The sequence below is a fragment of the Lithobates pipiens genome, unplaced genomic scaffold (assembly GCF_037356315.1).
Source record: "Lithobates pipiens isolate NorthernLeopardFrog02 unplaced genomic scaffold, aLitPip1_a1.2 Scaffold_16, whole genome shotgun sequence".
NCBI classification, from domain to species: domain Eukaryota; kingdom Metazoa; phylum Chordata; class Amphibia; order Anura; family Ranidae; genus Lithobates; species Lithobates pipiens.
The window spans coordinates 456,106,799-456,131,532 of record NW_027507748.1 but is presented as its reverse complement, the minus strand read 5'-3'; the positions used below and the strand labels follow the sequence as shown (position 1 = coordinate 456,131,532).

At 43.0% G+C, this 24,734-nt stretch overlaps 1 protein-coding gene across 1 annotated transcript in view; it reads left to right on the top strand.

Annotated features, from left to right (window-relative positions):
* LAMP1 (lysosomal associated membrane protein 1) overlaps positions 1-14,576 on the top strand; it is a 93,262-nt gene extending 78,686 nt beyond the window's left edge. Inside the window, exons 8-9 of the mRNA XM_077482849.1 lie at positions 5,899-6,063; positions 13,542-14,576. Coding sequence (XP_077338975.1) covers positions 5,899-6,063; positions 13,542-13,681 — 305 coding nt within the window. The 3' untranslated portion in view covers positions 13,682-14,576. The remainder of the gene's footprint in view (positions 1-5,898; positions 6,064-13,541) is intronic.
* The last annotated feature ends 10,158 nt before the right edge of the window (positions 14,577-24,734 follow it).

Below are 24,734 nucleotides of genomic sequence, written 5' to 3'. Positions count from 1 at the left end.
GTACCGCCGGAACGAAGGAGAGGAGCCGGAGGAAGATGGCGGTGCTGAGAGGACCGGAGGGGGGCGAGGGCAGGGAGACGCGGATAAACTACTGGAAGCGATCACACTCTGCAGGACATCCCTCACCGCCCAGATTGAGGGGGTTAAAATGGACGTGTCTCTGATTAGACAAGATTTTCAGAAAATCTGCGATCGGGTCACAGAGACGGAAACCCGCATCGGCACAATTGAAGATGTCCTCCCGCCATTGCAGGCCGGATCTGAACACATGCAGCGACAGATTAACCAGTTGCTCGCCAAGCAAGACGACATGGAAAATCGTCTGAGGAGGTGTAATCTCCGCTTCATCGGTCTCCCGGAGGGAGCGGAAGGCAAAGACCCAACATTGTTCCTGGAACAGCTGCTGGTAGCCACCTACGGTCGCGAGGCCTTCTCCCCTGTGCTGGTGGTGGAGAGGGCGCATAGGATGCCCGCTAAACCCCCTCCTTAGGGGGCACCCCCCCCCCCGCACACTTATTGCAAAGCTTTTAAACTAAAGGATCGTAATGCCACGTTGCGACTTGCGAGAGAGAGAGGTAACATCCCAGTGGGAAACGTAAAGGTGGCAATATTTCCTGACTTCTCAGCCGAAATACAGAAACGTCGTCAGAGCTTAATGGAAGCCAAACGCAGGCTACGTGACCGTCACCTGAAGTATTCCATGCTCTTCCCTGCACGTCTGAGAGTGGAACATGATGGCCGAGTGTCGTTCTTTGAAGATCCTCGTGAAGTCATCTCATGGCTGGAACGTGGGCCTGCACACGACGGGAGAGACCGACGACACATCGAGTGAATGGAATGGTGAGATCACCTTGCTTTATGTTTCCGCAGACACTCGGCCTTCTTAATTACCCTGGCCACATTTCCAAATTGTTTCCCCTTTTTTTCTTTTTTTTTGGATGTTTAGAGTGGACCTGCTATATTTCATTGCTCCCCTCATGGGAGTCCCCTTTTTTCTTTTTTTTTGTTTTTTTTTTTTCTTCTCTATACCCCTGATCTTATCCGCCACACGGAGCTTCGGAGGTGTTGGTCTTACAAGCCGCATGCATAGTGCAGCGAATTTATGCCCCACTAGCCACTGGGAACCATGACTTTGTAGATGAACGGTGGACCTGGGCTTTGCTGCCTTTATATACCAACTTGCAGGGGCACGTAACTAGGCCCCATTTTCATCCTCCTTTGCGGTGGTGGGCCTGGGACCACTGTTTGATCCAGCGACTAAAACTGTTCCTCATCTTCGTTCTAGATGTGCAGTTACTGTTTTTCCCAGCTGACAGTTCAGAGTTGTTAAGGGATAATGCCTACACAAGTTGGGGTGGGTGTAAGGCGGGGAGGGGGGGAGAGGGTTGTTCAACAGTTGATTTTGCAATGTTTAAATGTGCATATGGTGCCTCAGGAACTGGCTATGGGAAAATGTTCAGGTGCTGAAGGGGTGCTTGATGTGGTGAAGTATGTACCTCGGCCCTACTATATAATATATTTCCCATTAGCCCATGAGACGAAGCGAGGTTCAGCCTCACCGAACCCTGGAGTTCACCATCACCGAAGCTATGGAAGGACAGTTAGTTCACAACTGTCGGGGGCTGAGGCCTGCACATGTGGGGGTAGGTGTAGGGTGGGGAGAGGGGTGGGGAATGTTATACCGTTATTTTTTCAATATCTCAGTGCACATGTATTATCGCAAGAGGGGACCACGACAACAGGTATGTCTCCTCACTGGTTGTCACATGTATTGTACGATCTATGCCAGTTTCTAATGTTACTCAAGCTATGGATACTCCATGCTGCTTTACTAGACGATCCGTGGTGTTGTTTTTCACAAGCCATGCTATGACATCTATAAAATTCCTGACATGGAATGTGAGGGGCCTGCGTGAGGAGAAGGTTAAACGCTCGGCAGCCCTCTCATTCCTAAAGAAGCAGAGGGCGGATGTGGTGGCATTGGTGGAGACCCATATAGAGGGGAGGCTGCAGATGGCCCTCCGACGCCCGTGGGTGGGGTGGGCATACCATTCCATGCACACTACCCACGCCAGAGGTGTCTCAATATTAATTGCTAAATCGGTGCACTTCGAGCTCTGTGAAGTAATTACAGACCCTCAGGGCCGATATGTATTTTTTGACGCCAAATTATATGGCGAGCAGTTTCTCCTCATGGCCTTTTACGTACCCCTGCCATTCAGTATGACTGACTGTGATCATCGAGGGACTCGCCCTTATGACCCGACATCCCACAATACCAGTGATCTGGATGGGAGACTTCAATACCACCCTACGGCCGGCACTAGATAGACTCCAGGCTACACAGGGGACGGATGCGGATAACAGGGAGACAAAATTCTCAAAACTGACCTCCACTGTCCACTTAATAGACACTTGGCGCTACAAATTTCCGCTCGCAAAAGCCTATTCCTGCTTTTCACCTTCCCACAACTCCATGTCCCGCATTGACTTTATTCTTGTATCACGCACCCTAACGCCACGGATACTAGAAACAGCCTTTTGCCCAAGACTACTATCTGACCACAGCCCTTACTGGACCTCACTGAGCATCCCCGTGGGTAAACCCCCAAAGCCTTGGCGCCTAAACCCATTTTGGTTGTCCCTGCTACTGGACGATGACGAGCTCCCGAACCTATGGAAACAATACTTCGCGGACAACGACCAAACTGCCTCTATTGCGGCGATTTGGGACTCATTCAAACTATACGTGCGCGCCCCTTACCTCCCACATAAATGCAATTAAGACAAAATCCGCAGATATCTTTGACAGGGCGCTAGCAGAACTATCCTCCACGGAACGAGAGTATGCCACTAATCCTACCTCAGAGATAGCAGCTCGACTCAAGCTGCAATCCAGAGTGGCAACTCAACTTCAGTTTACAAAGGCCAGACAAAAACTGTTTTTCACGAAGCAGAAATTCTTTGAGCATGGAGAAAAGGCAGGCAAGCGAGGATGGACCCCCAGTGGTCATCACGCTACATGGACCGGATCAGATAACAGATCCTCAAAGAATAACTGCTATATTTAGAGACTTCTTTGCAGATTTATACAAGACAACGACTACAGACCCAACGGACCAGAGAACGGCCTTCTTACATAGCATTACCCTCCCTCAACTGACGACAGACCAGCTTGACCTTCTTGAGGCACCCCTCACTACTGACGAAATAGCCACGGCTATAGCCAGTTTTGCCAGATCCAAATCCCCTGGTTCAGACGGTCTTCCAATCGAGTTTTATTCTCAGTACAGTGAACTTCTTACCCCGAAACTGCTCACGCTATACAACCACCTGTTTGAAACCTTTTCCTTACCACCATCCATGAGAGAGGCAATAATAGTGCTCATTCCCAAACCAGGGAAGGTTCGGGATATCCGGAATCATATCGTCTAATCTCCCTACTCAAGGTGGACATAAAAGTTCTCGCCAAGGTACTATCCTTGAGATTGAATAAAGTTATCCTTTCCTTAATACATGTCGACCAGGCGGGATTTATGCCGGGTCGCAACACATCCTTTAACCTGCGCAAATTGTTCATCAACCTACAGGCTACACACATGGAGGCAGGATCTAGGGTGGTGGTGACTTTAGACATGGCGAAAGCCTTTGACTCGGTGGAATGGGAGTACTTGTGGAGATGTCTGGAGGGGTATGGCTTCGGCCCTAAATTCATTAAATGGGTACAACTGCTGTATCAGTCGCCCACAGCCAGGGTGACGGCGAACGGATGGCCCTCCGAGCAGTTTGACCTCACCAGGGGCACAAGGCAGGGCTGCCCTCTCTCGCCGTTGTTATACGCCCTGGCTGCTGAGCCGCTAGCCATATCCATCCGGGATAATCCAGAAATCGAGGGACTATGCTCAGGTAATCTGATTGAAAAAATCAGTATGTACGCGGATGACACCCTTTTATACCTGGCAGATCCGGGATCCTCCTTGCGGGTGGCACTACATACAATTGAACAATTTGGGACTTTCTCTGGTTTAAAAATTAACTGGGAAAAATCGCAAATATTACCAATAGACAGTTTCCCACCAACCGAGTCACAGGCCAGTCTGCCACTTCAGAGAGTTAGTACCATCAAATATCTCGGAATCCATGTATCCAGAATGTCGACAGACTTTATACATCTCAATATTGAACCCCTTATGTCCTATGTAAAAACTAAGCTGAGGACCTGGGCTCGTCTGCCACTGGGGGTATGGGGCCGAATAAACTTAATTAAAATGGTTCTACTTCCCAAAGTATTATGTTATATGGCACTCCCCGACATACTTGCCTTTGAAATACTTCAAGACTCTTGAAGCCCTCCTCAAACCTTTCGTATGGGGTCCTAACAGACACAAACTGGCATGGCAGACGCTAAAAAACCCACCTGACCTGGGAGGTATGTCATTACCAGATTTCAACCTATACTATATTTCGTCCCAATTATCACAACTATACCACATTGACAAGACAGACAGGGAGAGGTTCCTCCAGCTGATGTGCCCCAAGTGGGCCAGATACACTAAAGACCCTATTTATGCAATAACAATAAACACCGGAAATACTGGTTTGAGGACTGGTGAGCTGGCCCTACTGCATCAATATAGACGCATATGGGACATTGCCTCCGCCAAACTGGAGATTCCACAATATAACGACTTCACCCCATTATGGCACAAGGCCCTACTTGAATTCTGGCAAATCCCTGATGTAGATTGTTGGTCCACCTATGGAATCTTCTATCTCCATTTATTTTACCAATGGGACTTTAAAAACCTTCCACACACTCCAAGAGGAGTACAATCTTCCCAATCATATGTTCTTTAGATATCTGCAAGTCAAACATGCAACCTGTACTCAATTCCCATTGCCCCCCCCCCCAAGCCCACTTCAAATGTCACTATGGCAATCATCAAAAACACTGATCCTCAAAAACTAATTTCAGCCTTCTACAACCTACTCTCCACCCCAGTAGCAACTAAAATAGCTTATGGACTTAAGCCTCGCTGGGAAAGGGCGGTGGGACCTATCGGACGGGGAATGTGAGGCAGCTCTGGAATTCTGTAAGGCGGTTTCCCCAAAACTTTCGGACAGGCTGACCCAAATTTACATAATCCATCAAGCGTACCTTACCCCCCTCAGGGTTGCCAGGTACAGAGGCTCCCAGTCCACTTTGTGCCAAATGTGTGGAGGGGAGACAGGAACATTCATTCACTTACTCTGGACATGCCCCAAAGTACAGGGACTATGGACACAGTAAGATTCCTCCATGACGAAATGGGCTCTCCGGCCACGCTAGACCCAAAAATGTGCCTTTTAGGACTCTTGCCAGACTCGACTGACAGGTACATGAAAACATTTTTACACGAGACGCTATTCACAGCACGAAAGACAATAGCTAGGAAATGGATGAGGACTTGTCCCCCGAGCATTGCAGAATGGAAAGCAGAAATGGCACCCTCCCCTGCAAAAAATTTCTATACATCAATAGAGGATGTCCTGAGAAATACTACAAAATCTGGGACAGATGACTGCAGGAGTCTAGCACTTGTTCATAGCCTGCTTTTGCACAACACTTAGTATTGTAAATGACACGTAGATCTTCCGGCCCATGGGTAGGGAAGCAACCCAAAACACTGACACAAGGTACCTTTTTGCTTTATTTCGTGCATAAAACGTGATGTGATATCAAAGATTTGAGATGGTTATATAACTGTTATTTGAGGATTTGTACAATATGTACCATTTTTGTAAATGTAATCTATAACATGTATGCACTGTAAATCGAAATAAACCTGGTTGATTAAAAAAAAAATAGTTGGACAGTTCTTACGTTTTTTTTTTTTTTTTTTTTCTTTCATCTTGCAGCTTTTCGTCAAGAAAATGGTAGTCTTCTATACCTGCAGACTACAGAGCGCAAGTCATACAAATGTAACAGTAAGCAAACTTTCCAGATAACGAGTAACTTTTCTATTGACACCTACAACCTTCAGATGCAGGCTTTCGATATAAATGCAAACAAATTTGGACCCGGTAAGACCCCAATCAAAATATACAGAATTTTATATAATTTTTTTTTATTTTTTTTATAAAGGAATGATGGTTAAAGCGGAACTAAAGTATGCATACTTGCCTCCTGTGCAATAGCTTGAAGTCTGCATCCTCTCCCCGACTCCTGGGTGCTGGTCTTTGGTCATCTTGAATGGTCGCTGTGGGCTGGTGTGACTTCAGCTCCATTTACATGCCACAGAAGACTTTTCCTACTTTGATGTTTGGTAGTATATACCTGGCATGAAACTTTAATAATAAAGTAGTGCAGTAATAGAACATCATAGACATGTCTAAACGCAGCTGAGGGAAAGGTTGCCAGATCAAGGGAGCACATAAAATTAGAATTCTGAGTCACTCGGTCTGTGTAATGTCTTTCACAAATATTTATTAGAATGTAAGCCAACATATCAGATCAACGTTCAGTTGGTTACACAGTGCAGTAAACATAAGACAAAACAAAAAAGGACAATCTGTATGGGGAGAAAGGGACATGAGCATTAGAAATATGCTGGCGCTAACTGCAGTGCTCCGTGGGGGTGAGCAGGGAAAATGGAAAATTGAATACTCTCCTTTCCTTAATTTTCCTTTCCTGGTGCCTAGCCATGGCAGCATACCAATAGCTGGTTGCCCTTCCCCCAACCAACCCACAGGACCACTTTTAGCTTATAAATAAGAGTTATTCTCCTCCACCGGTATTCTTGTAACTAGACCTCAGAACAAGGATTATTGAAGGGAGGGTGTGGTTTATGCTGCCATGGGTAGGCACCAGGAAAGGAAAACTACGGAAAGGGGAGTATTCAATTTTCCATTTTCCTGGTGCCTCCATGGCAGCATACCAATGGAAAATAACTCGCTTACATGAAGGGTACAGCAATAAGAAATTTTATGAAAACTACAGCACAGATAATTTCAAGGTCTTTTCCCCAAATTCTCAGGAGGTAAGAACCACTGGGTCAACACTATAGTGGGACATGAAAGTGTTGAAGGACGACCAACTAGCCGCTCAGCAAATTTGGCACGGGTCTCCCCGAGACAAGCTGCCCAAGAGGAGGCCATTTCCTGCATTGAGTGAGCATTGACCGCATCTGGAACTGGAAGACCACTAGCGCAATATGACCTTTGGATTAATCTCACAATCCAGCTAGCCAAGGTCGTCTTGGATGCTGCCATTCCCTTTTTTGCACCCTTTGGTATAATAGCCATTGCTCTTTGCAATAATATCCATACAACATGGTTGCGTACAGTAATGGGTAGGGATGCACCGATTGGGTTTTTTGGAGCCAAAACTGATACCGAAAATCTTTCTTGATCCCGAAACCGACAGTTTTAAAAAAAAAAATTATACAGGAGATGGTCAGAGACTGGGGAAATGTTACAAGAGATGGTCAGAGACTGGGGACATGGTACAAGAGATCAATGCAGACTTGCCAGTGTCCCCAGTAGTGCAGCCAGTGAAGGGAGAGGATAGCCGCCACCGCCTGTTTCATTACAGCGCCGGGAACATCCCCGCTTTCATTTCAATAGCTATGTGTTCCCCACTGCGCACCATCACATACAGCCCCTCCCCCTTGTTCGAGCACTTTGATGGACAGATCACCCATCCAATTGATCTGTCTATCAAAGTGCCCGGACTATTGCACAGACCAAGTTCCAGCAGGGGAGCAGTGGTCTGGCGGAACCACTCGGCATTTTTCTATAGTAGAATCATCCTCAAGATATAAAGAACATTTAGAGGCACAACCGAAAAGATTAAGAACAACCTCGCAACCAAGACATAACTGTTTTACTGAAGTCAGTCACCAATGCCCAGGGGCACCCACGTAAGTGGGGGTAACCGAGGCGGGAAACCAACAGACAGTAAATACACCTGCATTGATAACCAGTTTAGATATGGGTAATCGTATCACACTGAGGAATACTATGAGGTAAATGCAGCATTGAACTCTGAAGCCCAAGTTTGCCAAACCTCAACTTCTAAATGTAGAGGGTTACGACCTGTGGCCCACTATGGACGGGTATCTCCCAAAAACCAGATGTGGATCTTCTTATCCGTCATAAGAAGGCCCCCCCAGTTGAGTATCAAAATACACTCGTCCGTGAAAACGTATAAGGAGTATTCACAATTGGGGGAGGGGAGAGGGTGAAGGTCATGTTACTCCCGACTGTCAAGTAACACAATTAGAGTTCCAGTTTTCCAGGACTCAGTGCTGCCATCATTCGATTGGGGCAGCCCAGGGCAAAAGACCTTCAAGGAATAAAGTAACCTGAAACGGGGATGGGGTGGGGGGGGGGGGGGTCTAACTGGATCCAGTGAGTGACTGATGGTACATTGGAGGCACAACCTGAAGTGCCTAAGTCGCCTGGGCCCCAGCTGAATGAGGTCAGTAACATAATGTGGATCAGAGTCCACAATGGATGAGTCATCAGGCTGATTGGAGTATCAGGCTCAAAGTGGAGTGGGCACCAAGGGCATCCCAGGTGAACCTTGTCAACTATCTGCTTTTGGGCACATCCTGGAAGCATTGAGCTTGGAGGGAGTGAAGGGCTTGAGAGCCTTGTTGAGATATCTGAGAAGGCCTGCGAAGTGCCTGGGAAGATCTCGGACAAGTGCATGAAGATGGCATCCCCTTTTGAGAGGGGGAGATCAAACTACAGTTCTTGAAAGTGCCACCACAGGTCGGGTAGGGAGGAAGCATGGAATTGGCGGCCTTTATGAGAGAACGAGAGCTTAAAGGGAGCCCCTATCTGTACGGGATCCCCTGGATTTGCAGGATGTGCAGATGAGGCTTTGGATTCCTCCGCTTGGCCACCGTACGGTCTGTGTAATTTAACCACTTGACCACTGGGCACTTAAACACCCTTAATAACCAGACCAATTTTCAGCTTTCGGTGCTCTCACATTTTGAATGACAATTACTCAGTCATGCAACACTGGACCTATAATATTAAATTTTTGTCCTTTTTTTCACACAAATGGAGCTTTCTTTTGGTGGTATTTAATCACCGCTGGGTTTTTTATTTTTTGTGCTATAAAAGAAAAAATACAGAAAATTCTGTAAAAAAGAAAATGAATTTTTCTTCATTTCTGTTATAAAATTTAGCAGATTAGTAATTTTTTCTTCATAAATTTTGGCCAAAATTTATACCACTACATATCTTTGGTAAAAATAAGTAAAAATTGGTGGATATTATTTGGTCTTTGTGAAAGTTAGAGTCTACAAGCTGTGGTGCCAATATCTGAAAATTGATCACACCTGAAGTACTGACGGCCTATTTCAATTCTTGAGACCCTAACATGCCAGAAAAGTACAAATACCCCCCAAATGACCCCTTTTTGGAAAGAAGACATTCCAAGGTAGTTAGTAAGAGGCATGATGAGTTTTTTGAAGTTGTCGTCATTTTTTCCCAAAATTCTTTGCAAAATCAAGATTTTTTTTTTTTTTTTTTTTTCACAAAATTGTCATATTGTCAGTTTATTTCTCACACAGCATATGCATACCACAAATTACACCCCAAAACACATTCTGCTATTACTCTCGAGTACGGCGATACCACATGTGTGAGACTTTTACACAGTGCGGCCACATACAGAGGCCCAACATGCAGGGAGCGCCATCAGGCGTTCTGGAGCACCCAGGACAATTCTGACATTTCTCTCCTACATGTAAAAATCATCATTTATTTGCTAGAAAATTACATCGAATCCCAAAACATTGTATGTTTTTTTAGCAAACACCCTGGAGAATACAATGGTGGTCGTTGCAACTTTTTATCTCACACGGTATTTGCGCAGCAATTTTTCGAATGCTTTGTTTGGGGAAAAATAACAGTTTTGTGCTTAAAAAAAAAAAAAAAAAACACAGCAAAGTTAGCCCAATTTTTGCATAATGTGAAAGATGAAGTTACACCGAGTAAATCGATACCTAACATGTCACTCTTCAAAATTGCACAGGCTCGTGGAATGGCGCCAAACGTCGCTACTTAAAAATCCCCATAGGCGACGATTACATTTTTTTTTTTTTTACTGGTTATATGTTTTGAGTTACAGAGGAGGTCTAGGGCTAGAATTATTGCTCTCGCTCTAACGTTCGCAGCGATACCTCACATGTGTGGTTTGAACACCGTTTTCATATGTGGGCGGGACTTACGTATGCGTTCGCTTCTGCATGCGAGCACATGGGGACAGGGGCGCTTTAAAAAATATATATATATTTTATTGTTCATTTTACTTTATTTATTTTAGTTTGACATTTTTTTTCCCAAAAAATAAATTTTTTGATCACTTTTATTCCTATTACAAGGAATGTAAACATCCCTTGTAATAGGAATATGGCATGACAGGTCCTCTTTACAGTGAGATATGGGGTCAATAAGACCCCGCATCTCACCTCTAAGCTGGGAAGCCTGAAAAAAAAAAAAAAAAAGATTCTGGATTTGATAGTATTGGCGAGTCGGTAGAAGCACCGGAGGGCGGCGGGAAGGGGGGGGGGTGTCTATGGCTGGGTATTGCAGGGTATCACTGAGTGTGGCGTTGCAGAGTGTGGCGTTGCAGAGTGTGGCGTTGCAGAGTGTGGCGTTGCAGAGTGTGGCGTTGCAGAGTGTGGCGTTGCAGAGTGTGGCGTTGCAGAGTGTGGCGTTGCAGAGTGTGGCGTTGCAGAGTGTGGCGTTGCAGAGTGTGGCGTTGCAGAGTGTGGCGTTGCAGAGTGTGGCGTTGCAGAGTGTGGCGTTGCAGAGTGTGGCGTTGCAGAGTGTGGCGTTGCAGAGTGTGGCGTTGCAGAGTGTGGCGTTGCAGAGTGTGGCGTTGCAGAGTGTGGCGTTGCAGAGTGTGGCGTTGCAGAGTGTGGCGTTGCAGAGTGTGGCGTTGCAGAGTGTGGCGTTGCAGAGTGTGGCGTTGCAGAGTGTGGCGTTGCAGAGTGTGGCGTTGCAGAGTGTGGCGTTGCAGAGTGTGGCGTTGCAGAGTGTGGCGTTGCAGAGTGTGGCGTTGCAGAGTGTGGCGTTGCAGAGTGTGGCGTTGCAGAGTGTGGCGTTGCAGAGTGTGGCGTTGCAGAGTGTGGCGTTGCAGAGTGTGGCGTTGCACGGTATTGGCGGGTGTTGCAGAGTATTTGCAGGGTTAACTTTCGGTGAGCAGCGATGTGGGCACTGCAGATGCAGCCCACATCGCTGCTGACACCGATCTCTTCCCCCTCCGCTGTTCCGATCGGTACAGAGAGGGGGAAGGAGGAACCGGCGTCATAACATGACGCCGGTTTGTTTACAAGTGATCACTCCGTCATTTGACGGAGCAATCACGTGGTAAACGGCCGCGACGAGCGGCCGTTTACCGTGATCCGTGATGCGCCGGGTCCTGTGGACCCGGCGGTCACGGATGCTCTCGAGTGCGCGCCCCAGGGGGCACGCAAGAGCGGAATTCTGGGAGGACGTCATATGACGGCCTCCCAGAGTTAAGAAACCGCCCTGAAGCCGTCATTCGGCTATAGGGCGGTTATTAAGTGGTTAAACTGTAACTATGCCATGTTTTTACACCATTCTGAACAGAACTGCAAATATGCAGACCTTTAATCTGGAAAAAAAAAATTACCCCCATACAAGGAATTCAGAATCTGTCATATACCTAATGCAGTGGCTATTACCATAAGGAGTAGACGATGCTTGTGCACTGGATATAAATGTAATACCAGTCTGCTGGAACTTGCTACTTGTCTAGCTTGCTAGCTTTAAGGCTGTGACCTAACTTAAAACTGGTGGTTAGCATGCAGCTTGAGAGTCCCAATGACAGCCTCCAACGTAATTTTGCTTGAAGACAGATGGTGTCTTATGTCCATTTGATATCCACTGGCACCCACCAAGCGTTTAGGACACAGAGCGGCAGTCTGCCTGTGTAAAAAGGCAGATTGTCATTCTGCCAGTGGGGAAGGCTTTAAACCTGTGCTGCTGCTAAGCAGCAGCACGGATCTCTCCCTTCCCCTAGTCAAAGTACCTCCTCCCCCACAGTAAGCACAACCTAACCCCTTCCCAGCCAGTGTCATTAGTACGGTGACAGTGCATTTTTTTTTTTTTTTTTTTTTTTTTTTTTTTTTTTAGAATTGATCACTGTGTAGGTGTCACAGTGCTGGGGGTGCACCTCTCCAACTGCAAAGTGAGACCCCTTTTATCAGAAAGTGGACCGTCCGCTGTTGAAGAAAATATTGGGTTTATGGTAGCCATCTGCTGCCTTAACCCCAGTATTCAACATTAAAGTGCCGACGTATAAAGATGGCGGGTGGTCTGGAAGTGGTTAAAAAAAAAAAAAAAAAAAGTTGTTTCAGGAGGCAGTGTCAGTACAGGAATCGCTGCTTACAGACCGCAATGTATCTTAGGAAATGTAGCCCTTAGAAATCAGATGTAATCAGCATAGAAGCTATAAATCATGCAGGGAGTCCAGAAAGTTGTGGAAAGAGATGGCCAGCAGACAGGCAGCACTCATTTTTTCAGGTAAGCTTTTATTGGACTGTCAAAAAGTAACTACAGTTTTTATTGCTATTACAAAGCAGATGTTCTAAAATGAAAGCATGTGCTGTATCCATAGATCTCCTTTCATATTTTTTTTAAATTTTTTTTAAATTTTTGTTTAGGATTTCAGACGATATCGCTGTCATAAATGACCAGGCAACTAGCATCTTTAGAAGGAGGTGTGAAGGCAGTCTTGGTGCTCAGTTTCTCATTAGTAGTAATGAACACTTTATCCATTAAATACTTTTTTTTTTTTTTTTTTTTTTAAAGCATTGAGCCCTGGTTCACACTGAATGCGACTTTGAAATCGTGCAACTTCACTTGAAATCACACGATTTCAAAGCCACATGTCAGTGCGACTTGGTTTTCATCTGCGCAACTTCATGCACCTTTGCTGTCCAGTCAGCAAGTTGGAGGAAATGTGTCCAGGTTCTGCTGTAGATCCAATAGAGGTCCTACAGCTGGGTGCAATGTCCCACAGGGGTGGCTGAATCATAAGTCATTGGTTGGGGGAATTTAGAAGAACTAAAGCAGTTGTACACATTAAGCAATCAGAAGCTGCTTTTTCAGTTTGGTTAAAATGTAACTAAACCTTATTTAACTGTTGACTAGAACAGCTGCATTCAAGGCATGCCTTGATGACTGTCAGTTGCATGTACTCTGTCAAACTGTACACTGAAGAGAGGCCAAGATGGCAGTGTCCTTGGCTGTAAAGGATAGGAGTGTTTTAAAATGAAAGCTAGAAGTTGGCTGGCGTGCACAGCTGCTCTATGCACTACATTTAGTAAATTCCCGTCATCGTATAGATTTACAAATACTTTGACAGGTAAGGGCATTCCTATATAATTTCATTTTAACTGTGTGTATTTGATATTGTAACCAGGGTACAGCTTGAAGACTATGTGTATTATCGGTTCTGTAAATTTGAGTTTACAACTACCTTGTCTTATTCTTCTCACTTTGTCTTGTAGCTGTGGAATGTGCAGAAGATCAGAATGGCATGTTGGTGCCAATCGTGGTTGGTGCTGCTCTTGCTGGACTCGTCTTAATTGTGCTGATCGCATATCTCATTGGAAGGAGGAGAAGTCATGCTGGATATCAAACAATATAATTGAAGTATTTTCCTTTTTTGGTGTAAATTTTACCACTAGCTCTATAAAGAATTGCAATGAGCCAACATTCTTAATTAGGGAATTTCATGTGTGCAAGCAAGATTACATGCAAACTGCTTTATATTTTGATGTTTTTAAACGTGTGAAATACCATCAGAAAGCATATCTTTACTATGCACAACAGTTCTGGTCATAAAACAGATTTTTTTTTTTTTTTTTTTTTCTTCGGTAGGGGAGGGGTGGATTTCTTATCAAAGTAGTAAAGTCTTCAAGTGCTTTAAAATGATGATAAAGGTATTTTCACTTGTGAATGCACTATAATCTGCAGTTTCAATAATGGTCAACTTACTCAAAAAGGGAATTTAGTTAAATACTACAGTTACTAAGTACTGCAGGGCACGCTGCATCAAAATGGAAATGACTTAACATCTATCTAAATGTAACAGGTTGTGGTGTTTTTTTTGGGTTCCAGCTATCTTACCTTTCTCATACACAGCTAGAAACAAGAGTCAATCACGTGCTCATGCAGGGCATTAACAATGCACTATTTTAATTATTCAGTGTCTTGTTTGCTGTTCTTGATGCTCTGCTTTTTCAGAGCTGTTAATTTTCTAAAAACTAAACTGGGTGTGTCCTTGTGTTCTTTTTTTTTTTTTTTTTTTTTTTTTTTTTTTTTCTTCTTTTTTTTTTTCTTTCTTTTTCTGAAACTTTTTTTTTTTTTTTTTTCTTTTTTAATTTTGTTTAAATTTGAAAGATTGAGAGGTATTTTTCTGCACATGTGTACAGTATAGACAATGTATATGTGGATTGCCTAGCTTAAGGCTTGGTTGGGGTTGTACACTGCAAGAAATGTTTGCATTGCCTTAACAATGCTAATAAATTTTTTTTCTTTAATTGTGCTTTTATGTCTTATTTTTCTATTTTTTTTTTTTTTTTTATATCTTGTAGCACTAGTTCCTTGCCGTGTGTGTGGTGTGTGTATGTGTGTGTATATATATATATATATATATATATATATATATATATATATATATATATATATATTATATTTTTTCTACACACCCGTTTCTGTGATGTTAAAAAAAAAAAAAAAATTGTATAACGGTGAATCATTTCAGAACTTTTTTTTTTCCCACATTTTTACTCAGTTGAACAACAAACTGCATTTGTTTTAGGTGGAGGGAAGTAAAAATAAAACCAATATGGTTGCATAAGTCTGCACACCCTTAACCGCTTGCCGACCAGCCGCTGCAGTTTTACTGCGGCAGGATGGCATGGCTTTGCAGAACGAGGTTGCCTTGCATCACTTCGCTTTTTTAAACAAAAATGTTATTAGTTTTAAAAAAACAGTTCCACATTGTATGTATATCATTTCCAGCCTCTTATTTACATATACCATATCTTCCCCCCTCCCCTAAGAAGAAGGGGGAGGGAGGGTAATCCTCTCCTCCCATCGCCCTCTCTGCCACCCCAAAGGACTCACATTATTCGATCTCTATTGAATAGAGCTTCCATTTTGTCAATTTTTCCTTAAATTCCTCCTTTCTATTTTTAACCGTGTATCCATCTTTCAGCCTCCATTATCCTATCCACTTCTTTCTTCTATTCTATCAAAGTTGGTGGTGTGGTCTGTCTCCATAATCTGGTTTTGCCGCATTTAATAAATATGGTCTTATACTATCCTTGTATGTTCTAGCTGATGTCATTGTCCCATGGAAGAAGTTTAGGGGTGTTCTATTGTTCCAGGCGATAACCTTTCTACCCAAGGGGCAATTGCCTGCCAAAAACCCTTGATCAGGGGACACAGCCACCATATGTGGAGGAGGGTGCCCCTCTTCCCACACCCTCTCCAACAATTGGCGTCTGCTGTTGGATAGATCTGTGCCAATCTCGCTGGTGTTCGGTACCACCTGGTCAAAAATTTATGACATTTCCTGGATTTGTGAACTTGTAGATGTATGGTATGTAGATTCAACAAGATTTTAATTTGGGTCAAAGTAAAGCTATGATTTAATTTGCTTTCCCATTCTCTAATGTAATATAACACTGTATTTTTCTTGGTCCCGAGCACTAGTGTGTAGATGTGTGAAGATGATCAGGGCTGGCCACTTATCACAAATGTAGATTCAAATATGGTAAGTGTATTCAAGGGTCTTATCATAGTTTTAATCTTATTGAAAAAACATACCAATTGATGATACCTCCATTAGACCATTGCTATTGGTCCTAGCTTCTGCACCAGTTCCGCTAAAGGCAATAGCGTTCCATGTGGGGCAAATTTGCCCCATGACGTATCGCCATCTTTCCCTCATGACCCCATTGATCTCTCTCCTACCCCTGGCAAGAACCATGGGAACCCTTCCAACAGTGCCAGGGTAGATACCCGGGGGGCATAATCGCCTGATTGAGTTTATCCCAAATCTTTAATGTATTTTGAGTTAATGGTGACATCCATTTTGAGAGCCCCCTATTCAACTTCGGAATCCAGGGTAGTCCTGTCCATCTCCTTCCTGCCATTGTTTGTTCTAGCGTTACCCAAATTTTTATTGGGTATGTTGTGATGCCAATTTAAAATGCGTACTAAGGCCATTGCACTATAGTATGACCTGATATCGGGTAATCCCATGCCACCTTCCAACCTCCCTTTGCATAGAATGTGATACGCAAGTCTTGGTAGTCTTGTTATTCCATACAAAGAAAACAAAAGCCCTCCTTGGATTTAAAAAAAACACACTATGGAAGTGGGATTGGTACTGTATATAAGATATAGCTTATATTGGGCAATATTTTCATTTTTATTGTATTCACCCTTCCGAACCAGGTTAGTAACTGTCCTTTCCATCTATTCAATTCCTCTATTATCCCTTCCATTAAGGTGCCATAATTCAAATCGTATAAGAGTTTAAGGTCCGCTGAGATATGCGTACCCAGATACACCAGAGACTTTTTTTATTCCATACAAAAGGGTAGGAATTCTGCAAAGTCCTAACCCTATCAATGGACACATAACTTGGCAGGATTACCGACTTCTCATAATTAATCTTAAAATTAGATAAGGCTCCAAATTTGGTTACTTCTGCCATCAATGCTGGTAAGGAGGACTGTGGTGAGGATAGGTAAAACAACAAGTCATCCGCATATGCCGATACCTTTATGCTTCTGTATCCCAATGAATGTCCCCCGTACATCTGTTTCTTCTTTTAAATAAGAAAGGTTCTAATATCATATCAAACAATAATGGAGACAGGGGACACCCTGTCTCGTACCATTATATATCTGAAAGTACTTTTAACAAGGTACCATTTACTTTTACTCTAGCTCTCGGTGCTACATACAATGCCAATATCCAGCCCATCATATGATCGCCCACCTTCATTAATCTTAGGACTTCGGCCATAAAACTCCAGCTCACCCTGTCGAATGCCTTTTCGGCATCCATTGATATTATTACTTTAGGTGTCTTATCTGGTCCGTTTTGCATCCAGGAGAGAATATTTAAGGATCTTCTAGTATTATTTCTGGCCTCCCAACCCTTCATGAAACCAGTTTGATCAGGGTGAACTAGTTTTGCAACATGTTCTTGTAACCTCTGTGCCAAAATCTTTGCTAAGACGTTCGTATCTGAGTTTAGCAAAGAAATTGGAGCAATATTGTGGATCTTTTCCTACTTTTGGGAGCACTGTAATATAGGCCAGTAAGGCTTCGGGAGGTAAAGGATTTGATGTATTAATCGCATTAACGTTTTTACACATTGGAACCCCCAAAATTGATGCAAACTTCTTATAATATAAATTTGTAAAGCCGCCTGGCCCTGGGCTCTTCCCCCGTTGCCAGATTCGCTATTACGCCATTCACCTTTCTGACCGTAATTGGCTTGTTTATTTCCTCAGTTACTTCGGTCGACAGGGAAGGCATTTCCGAGGTCGTAATATAATCTCTAATCTCCACCAATCGCTGTTCTTCGGTGAGCTTGGCTGAATATTATAAAGAGATTCATATAATCTATGAAACTCTGCCACTATGGCTAGGGTTTCCATAATTTTCCTATTTTGTACTGTCAAATTATGAACGTGCCTGGAGTCCTGCTGTTTTTTAAGCTATCTAGCTAAAAGACGTACACATTTTATTACCCTGTTCGTAGAACTGGTGGGCATAAAATCTGGACTTATTCTGAATTTTACAATCCATATGTTGTCAGTCTACCTCGCAAATTTATCAATCTCTTGGCATCTGCTGGGCCTAAAGATCTTTAATGTTTTTATCTCTAAATCCTTAATTTCCTCCAACAAATCTGTGATTTCTTTGTTTTTCTTTTTAAATCCTGGACCCAAGAGCTATCAGTTCTCCCCAATCAGATTTGTGGGCTTCCCACACAGCCTGTTCAGAGGTTTCTCCAGGCACATTCAATTCAAAGTATGTTTGTTTTTTAATTTTAAGTGTTAATGCCTCTACTGTATGACTATCATCTAACAGGGTCTCATTTAACTGCCATGTTTGCTCTAGGTGGCCTTTTAAAACTGGGTATAGGGTCATAGTTATGGGAGCATGGTCTGAAATTGTTATTGGCTCTATTGTACATTGTTGGATCCTTTCCAGGTAGAATTGGTCCACCAAAAAGAGATCTAACGGGAATACATATTATGTATTCTGGAATAGTAGCTATAGTCCCTTGTCTCATTATGTGTTGTGTGCCATCCTTCTACCAGATGGAGAGACTGTAAAAGCTGTTTTAAGTGCTTTAGGGCTTTGAAGGATAATGGGAGTTTTACCTGTCGAGCTATCTATATATGGTTCTAATACAAAGTTAAAATCTCCCCCCAGAATCAAAAATCCCTCTCTATATCCCTCCAGAAGTTTCAGGGTCTTTATCAAAAAGTTCACTGTTCCTCTATTCGGCGCATAAACTGATGCAAAAGTGTAACAATAGCCGTTTAATCTTGCCTTTACAAAAAGATAACGACATTCAGGATCTATCTGGGAATATATAACCTCTATTGGGCATCTTTCTAAATGCCATTGTCACCCCTCTTGCCCTTCTAATCGGTGATGGTGCGTGAAACCATTGATTGAATACATATGATGGCATGTTTGGTATATCCCCCTTCCTAAAGTGTGTTTCCTGTATAAAAATTAAGTCTACTGTGTATTGGCGCAGTTCCAACCAGAGGAGGCAGCTTCTCTTCTGAGCTGAATTTAAGCCTCTTGCAATAGATAATTACCTTTATGGGTCCTACCGTTCCTCCCTATTCATGTAACTCCATAGGAGTGGTAGAGCGTCGACGGGAGGTAAAAGGACATGACCTAGTGAGTTATCTTTTTTTTTTTTTTTTTTTTTTTTTTTTTTATCCCCACCCATTGGTCGTAGTAACCCCCCTCCCGGGCTAATTATTATGAATTACCCCATGGTGCATTCTTCCCCTCTACTTGTATTACTTCTTTTTATATTTACCTCCCCTATAGTATCTATCATCTTGAGCAAGGGGGAGAGGTGGAGGACGGAAAGGAGGAAAGAGAAAAAGAAGAAAAAAAAAAACACCACACCTTCACACCATTGGCCCCCTGTGACATCATATGAACAAACAATTGAGAGACCTCTTCCTGACCCCAAACATGTTTAAATAAATGTGGTAATATACCCTCCACAAACGTTAAATAGTAATAAACATCTTAGCCCAGTAAGAGAGAAAAAGGCCACTAGGGGTGCGCTCGGTGGGCGCGATAGCCTCTCGTGCTCGAGAGAGAGAGCGAGAACCTGGATCTATGTGTGGGGAGTAGAGATCTCACTCTCACAGTCCAATCCCCCTACAGTTAGAACACACCTAGGGAACATGGTTAACACCTTGATCACCCCCTAGTGTTAACCACTTCCCTGCCAGTGACATTTATACTGTAAACGATGCATTTTTATAGCACTGATCGCTGTATAAATGTCAATGGTCCCAAAAATGTGTCAAGTGTCCAATTTGTCTGCAATATCGCAGATCGCTGCCATTACTAGTAAACAAAAAAATTAATATAAATTCCATAAATCTATCCCCTTTTTTGTAGATTAAACTGAGGGGAAAACATTTTTTGATGCAAAAAAAAAAAAGTGGGATATTATAACAAAATTTAAGAAATATTGTGTTTTTTGTTTTCAAAATCTTGGCCAGAGGCGATTGATTACCACCAAAAGAGAGCTCTCTTTATGGGAAAATAAAGATTTCAATTTTGTTTTGGGTACAGCGTCGCACGTCCGCAATTGTCAGTTAAAGCAACGCGGTGCCGTATCGCAAAAAATGGCCTGGTCATTGAGCAGCCAAAGTGGTTAAAATGGAAGTAAACCCTTCCAAACAACTTTGACCTACAGGTAAGCCTAGATTAAGGCTTACCTGTAGGTCCAAGTAATATCTCCTAAACCTATATGGTTTAGGAGATATTTGCCCGAAAATGGGCACCGCTGTCTACGGCGCATGCGCCGTAGACAGCGGCGCGCATGCGCACTAAATGCGGCAAGTCCAAGAATGGATTTGCCAAATTTGTCGACTCCCGTGCGCATGCGCGGGAGTGACGTCATCGCGGCCTCGCCGTATGACAGCGGCGGAGCTGCGAGGCGCGACTCCCGTGCGCATGCGCGGGAGTGACGTCATCGCGGCTTCGCCGCTGTCATTGGTCGGAGCTGCGAGACGCCACCAGCAAGATGGACGCGGCGGACTACAGGGATCAGCGGCGACTTCGCTGGCTCCTGTGTCAGGTAAGTGACACATAATGAGCTACTATGCGATGCATAGTAGTCCATTATGCTTTACCTTTGCAGGGAAAAAAAGAGGAAGTAAACCCATCAGGGTTTACTTCCTCTTTAAAGAGGAAGTAAACCCTGTTGGGTTTTACTTCCTCTTTATTCCCCTGCAAAATAAAAGCATAATACATACTAGCCCATTATGCTGCACTTTCCTGCAAATGAAGCCCGCAATGTCCCCGCTGGTGGCTGTGTCCATCTTCACCCCTCTTCCTTCCAAGGCCATGGACTCTGGCTCTGTGACTGGCCAGAGTCATGTGATTGTGTGCAGGAGCTGATGGTAATGGCATGGGCCCTATAGAAACAGCACGATTGTCTCAAAACCTGGAATTGGCATGGATTGTTTGATTTGCATCATTTAATTTACAGAACATGCCCACAACTTTGAAGATGGGTTGTTTTTTTTGTGTTTTTTCCGTTGTGAAGGAAATAACAAATGAGACAAAATAAAATCAATGTGCATAACTATTCACCTCCCTAAAGTCAATACTTTGTAGAGATGCCTTTTTGCGGCGGTCACAGCTTCAAGTCGCTTTGGATTAGTCTGAGTTTGTCACATCTTACCACTGGGATTTTTGCCCATTCCTCCTTCCAAAACTGCTCCAGCTTCTTCAAGTTTGATGGCTTGCGCTTTGTGAACAGTAACATTTAAATCTGACCAGATTTTCTATTGAATTGAGGTCTGGGCTTTGGCTAGGCCATGCCAACACATTTACATGTTTACCCCCTTAAACCACTCGATTGTTGCTTTTAACCGTGTGTTCAGGGTCATTGCCCTGCTGGCAGGTGAACTTCTGTCCTAGCCTCAAATCAGAGTGGTACAGGTTTTGCTCAAGAATATCCCTGTATTTAGCACTATCCATCTTTCCCTCAACTCTAACCTGCTTTCCAGTTCCAACTGCTGAAAAACATCCCCAGAGCATGATGCTGCCACCACCATGTTTCACTGTGAGGATGGTGTTCTTTGGGTGATGTGTTGGGTTTGCGCCAGACAGCATTTTCTTTGGCCAAAAAGTTCAATTTTAGTCCCATCAGACCAGAGCACCTTCCTCCATACATTTTGGGAGTCTCCCACATACCTTTTCGAAAACTCAAAACGTGCCTATTTGTTTTTTTTGTTTTTTGCTGAAAGTAATGGCTTTCCTCTGGCCACTCTGCCATAAAGCCCAACTCTATGGAGCATACGGCTTATTGTCGTCCTATGTACAGATACTCTAGTCTCTGCTATGGAACTCTGCAACTCCTCCAGGGTTACCTTGGGTCTCTGTGCTGCCTCGCTGATGCCCTCCTTGCCCGGATCTGTGAGTTTTTTGGTGTGTGGCCGTCTCTTGGCAGGTTTGCTGTTGTGCCATGTTCTTTTCATTTGGTTATGATTTGATTGGTGCTTCTAGGGATCATCAAAGATTTGGATTTTTTTTTTAATAACCTAACACTGAATTGTATTTCTTAACAACATTGCCCCTTACTTGTTTGGAGAGTTCCTTGGTCTTCATGGTAGTGTTTGGTTAGTGGTGCCTCTTGCTTAGGTGTTGCAGTCTCTGGGGCCTTTCATAAAGGTGTGTGTATATGTAATGACAGCTCATGTGACACTTGGATTACACAAAGGTGGAAATCATGTCACTAATTATGGAACTTCTGAAGGTAATTGGTTGCACCATAGCAATAATAGGCTTCGTAACAAAGGGGGTGAATACATATGCACATGGCAAGTATCAGTTTATTTCTGAAAAAAATGTTTTATGTATATATTCTAATTTTTACTTCACCAACTTAGACTGTTGTGTTCTGATCCATCACATATAATTCAGATTAATATAACAAAATAGGTCAAAAGCCAAGGGGGATGAATACTTTTGCAAGGCACTGTAGCAGAAGCCTGAAGGTTTTGTGCCAATATTGACTGGCATTTGGAACTGTTCATAATCCCCTACCTTGACTAAGGCCCCTGTTCCAGCTGAGGAAAAACGGTCCCAAAGCTTGATGCTGCCACCACCTTGCTTCATGGTGGGTATGGTGTGCTTTTGGTGAAGTGTAGTGTTTTTTGCACCAAACCTTTTGGAATTATTATGGCCACAAAGTTCAACCTTGGTTTCATTATATCATAACCCTTTTTTCCCCCACATGCTTTTGGGAGACTTCAGATGTGGTTTTGCAAAATTTAGCTAGGCTTGAATGATTTTCTTAAGAAAAGGCTTCTGTCTTGCCACCTACCCCATAGCCCAGACCCACAAAATATGGGAGATTGTTGTCCCATGTACCACACAGCCAGTAATTGCCAGATATTCCTGCAGCTCCTTTAATCGCTTACTGCAAACCTCCATCATTGTACATCTGTACTTTGATGCTAAATACCATTGTTATGGCAGCAGCTAGCTGCCATAACCCTCATATTTTCAGCAACGGCGCGTGGCTCTCTTTAGGATGAAAGTTTTCTCTGGGGTGGATTTGCCACAGGATTGCTTTTATCAGGAGCAGGGCCTCCCTTCCGCCGCTCTCCGGTCGTCTCCGCCACTTACCGGAGCCATCAGTGGCGGAGACGATTGCGTCCTCTTCCCTGACAGGCCTAGAGCCGAGTGAGGGAAAGTTGGGCCCCCATTCCGCTCCAAAACATTGGGATTCACTCTTTTTGTCATCTGTTGAAAATAACAGCATTTTGTAACTTTCAAAATGTTTTTTTTAGATTCTAATTGTTCAAGATTCTCTATGTAATTACAACAAATCTGTTTGGACAACTAAGAGAATCTTGGGACACATTTTCATGTATTCCTGTGTTCCGTACATTGTTAGTCTCTGATTTAGTGTACATGCATTTTTGGCAGGTAAAATATTAATCATCTTATTAAATATTCTTACAAATTTTAACACCTTTATCTTTCTGTAATTTGTGCACAGTAAATATGGCTTTGACAATCTGTTTTAGCCTGTAAACATTAATTGTACATACCCATAGGTGTTCATTTTGGATAAAAAGACACATCTTTAAATTCTAGCTTGCTTTCTCATTAATAAATTACATAACTATTTACTCACTGTATTTAGAAGAAATTCTCATCTTCAACCGTCTGTAACTGGACTATTGTCCACATCTGCTGCAACACAAACACCTCTTGGTTGATAGGTTAGGGACTGTCTCTTTTTCTGGAGACTTGAATGTTCACAAAACTGTGGTAATCTCTTCCCCCCCCTCAGCAAGGATTGAGATTTCCGTAAAAATTGAGAAATGATGGCAGTGTCTGGCTCGCCAAATGAAGAATAGTATATATACCTAATAATCTTATCTCAAAGTCGTTTCTGGATGATTAGCATTGATGGTCGGACTGACTTAAAAACAAAGTGTGTGTTGTCACACAGTTGGCATAATAAATACAATGAAAAAAGTATAACAGTTCAGTGTAGGTAAAAATATATGAACTAGAATAAATAGTTATAAAGCTTTAATAAGCTTATAAAAACATGTGTGCTTCATGGCTGCTGTCTTTTGTCTCGTTTAACCAAAAAGAAGCAGGAAATTATGTTCTTAGACTTCTGGGAAAATTCAGCTGTTCCAACCTGTCAAAGTGTCTTTGTGTGAATATGTCTGTGTCATCTCTCCTAGTGTGTGTCTCTGTCTGACCTTTTAATATTGAAGCGTTGGCTTTGTTACACGTGAACGTCATAACCTCACAAAAACTTGGAACCTTGTATGGCCCCTTCATTTCTGCTAACTTCAGCACTATGCTATGCAAAAGGAGATACTCAGAGAATCATATATGGCGTTTGACAATCCCACAGGTAACGCTTGTAGTAATGTGCTGATCATATAACCAAGCATCTACTAATATGAACACATTACCAACTTTACATTAACTATATACTAATACTTATTAATATGGCTGGGATTACACTAAACAGGATATAAACAAATATGTATTATTCCTCTAACTACATAAATACTGGTCTATTCTGGACCCCCCTTGACATTCTATACCAGATACTTCTTTTTTTTTTTTTTTTTTTTTTTTTTTTAGATGTCATTCTCAAACTAACTACATACACCAGATACTTCTAGCAATACTCAGCTTTAGATGAGGATCTATTTTTTACTGAACATTTTATCAAGGTCATTCGCACATACTATATTTTTATTATGACTAATTGTAAAACTAAATATGTCTTGCAAGCCTGCCATAAATATAATAAAACACGTATAAGTGCCGAATTATGAATTTGGAATAATCTAACAACTCAGAACTAGCATGGTCCATGGTTCCACCCCACACTCACTCCGATTCCTC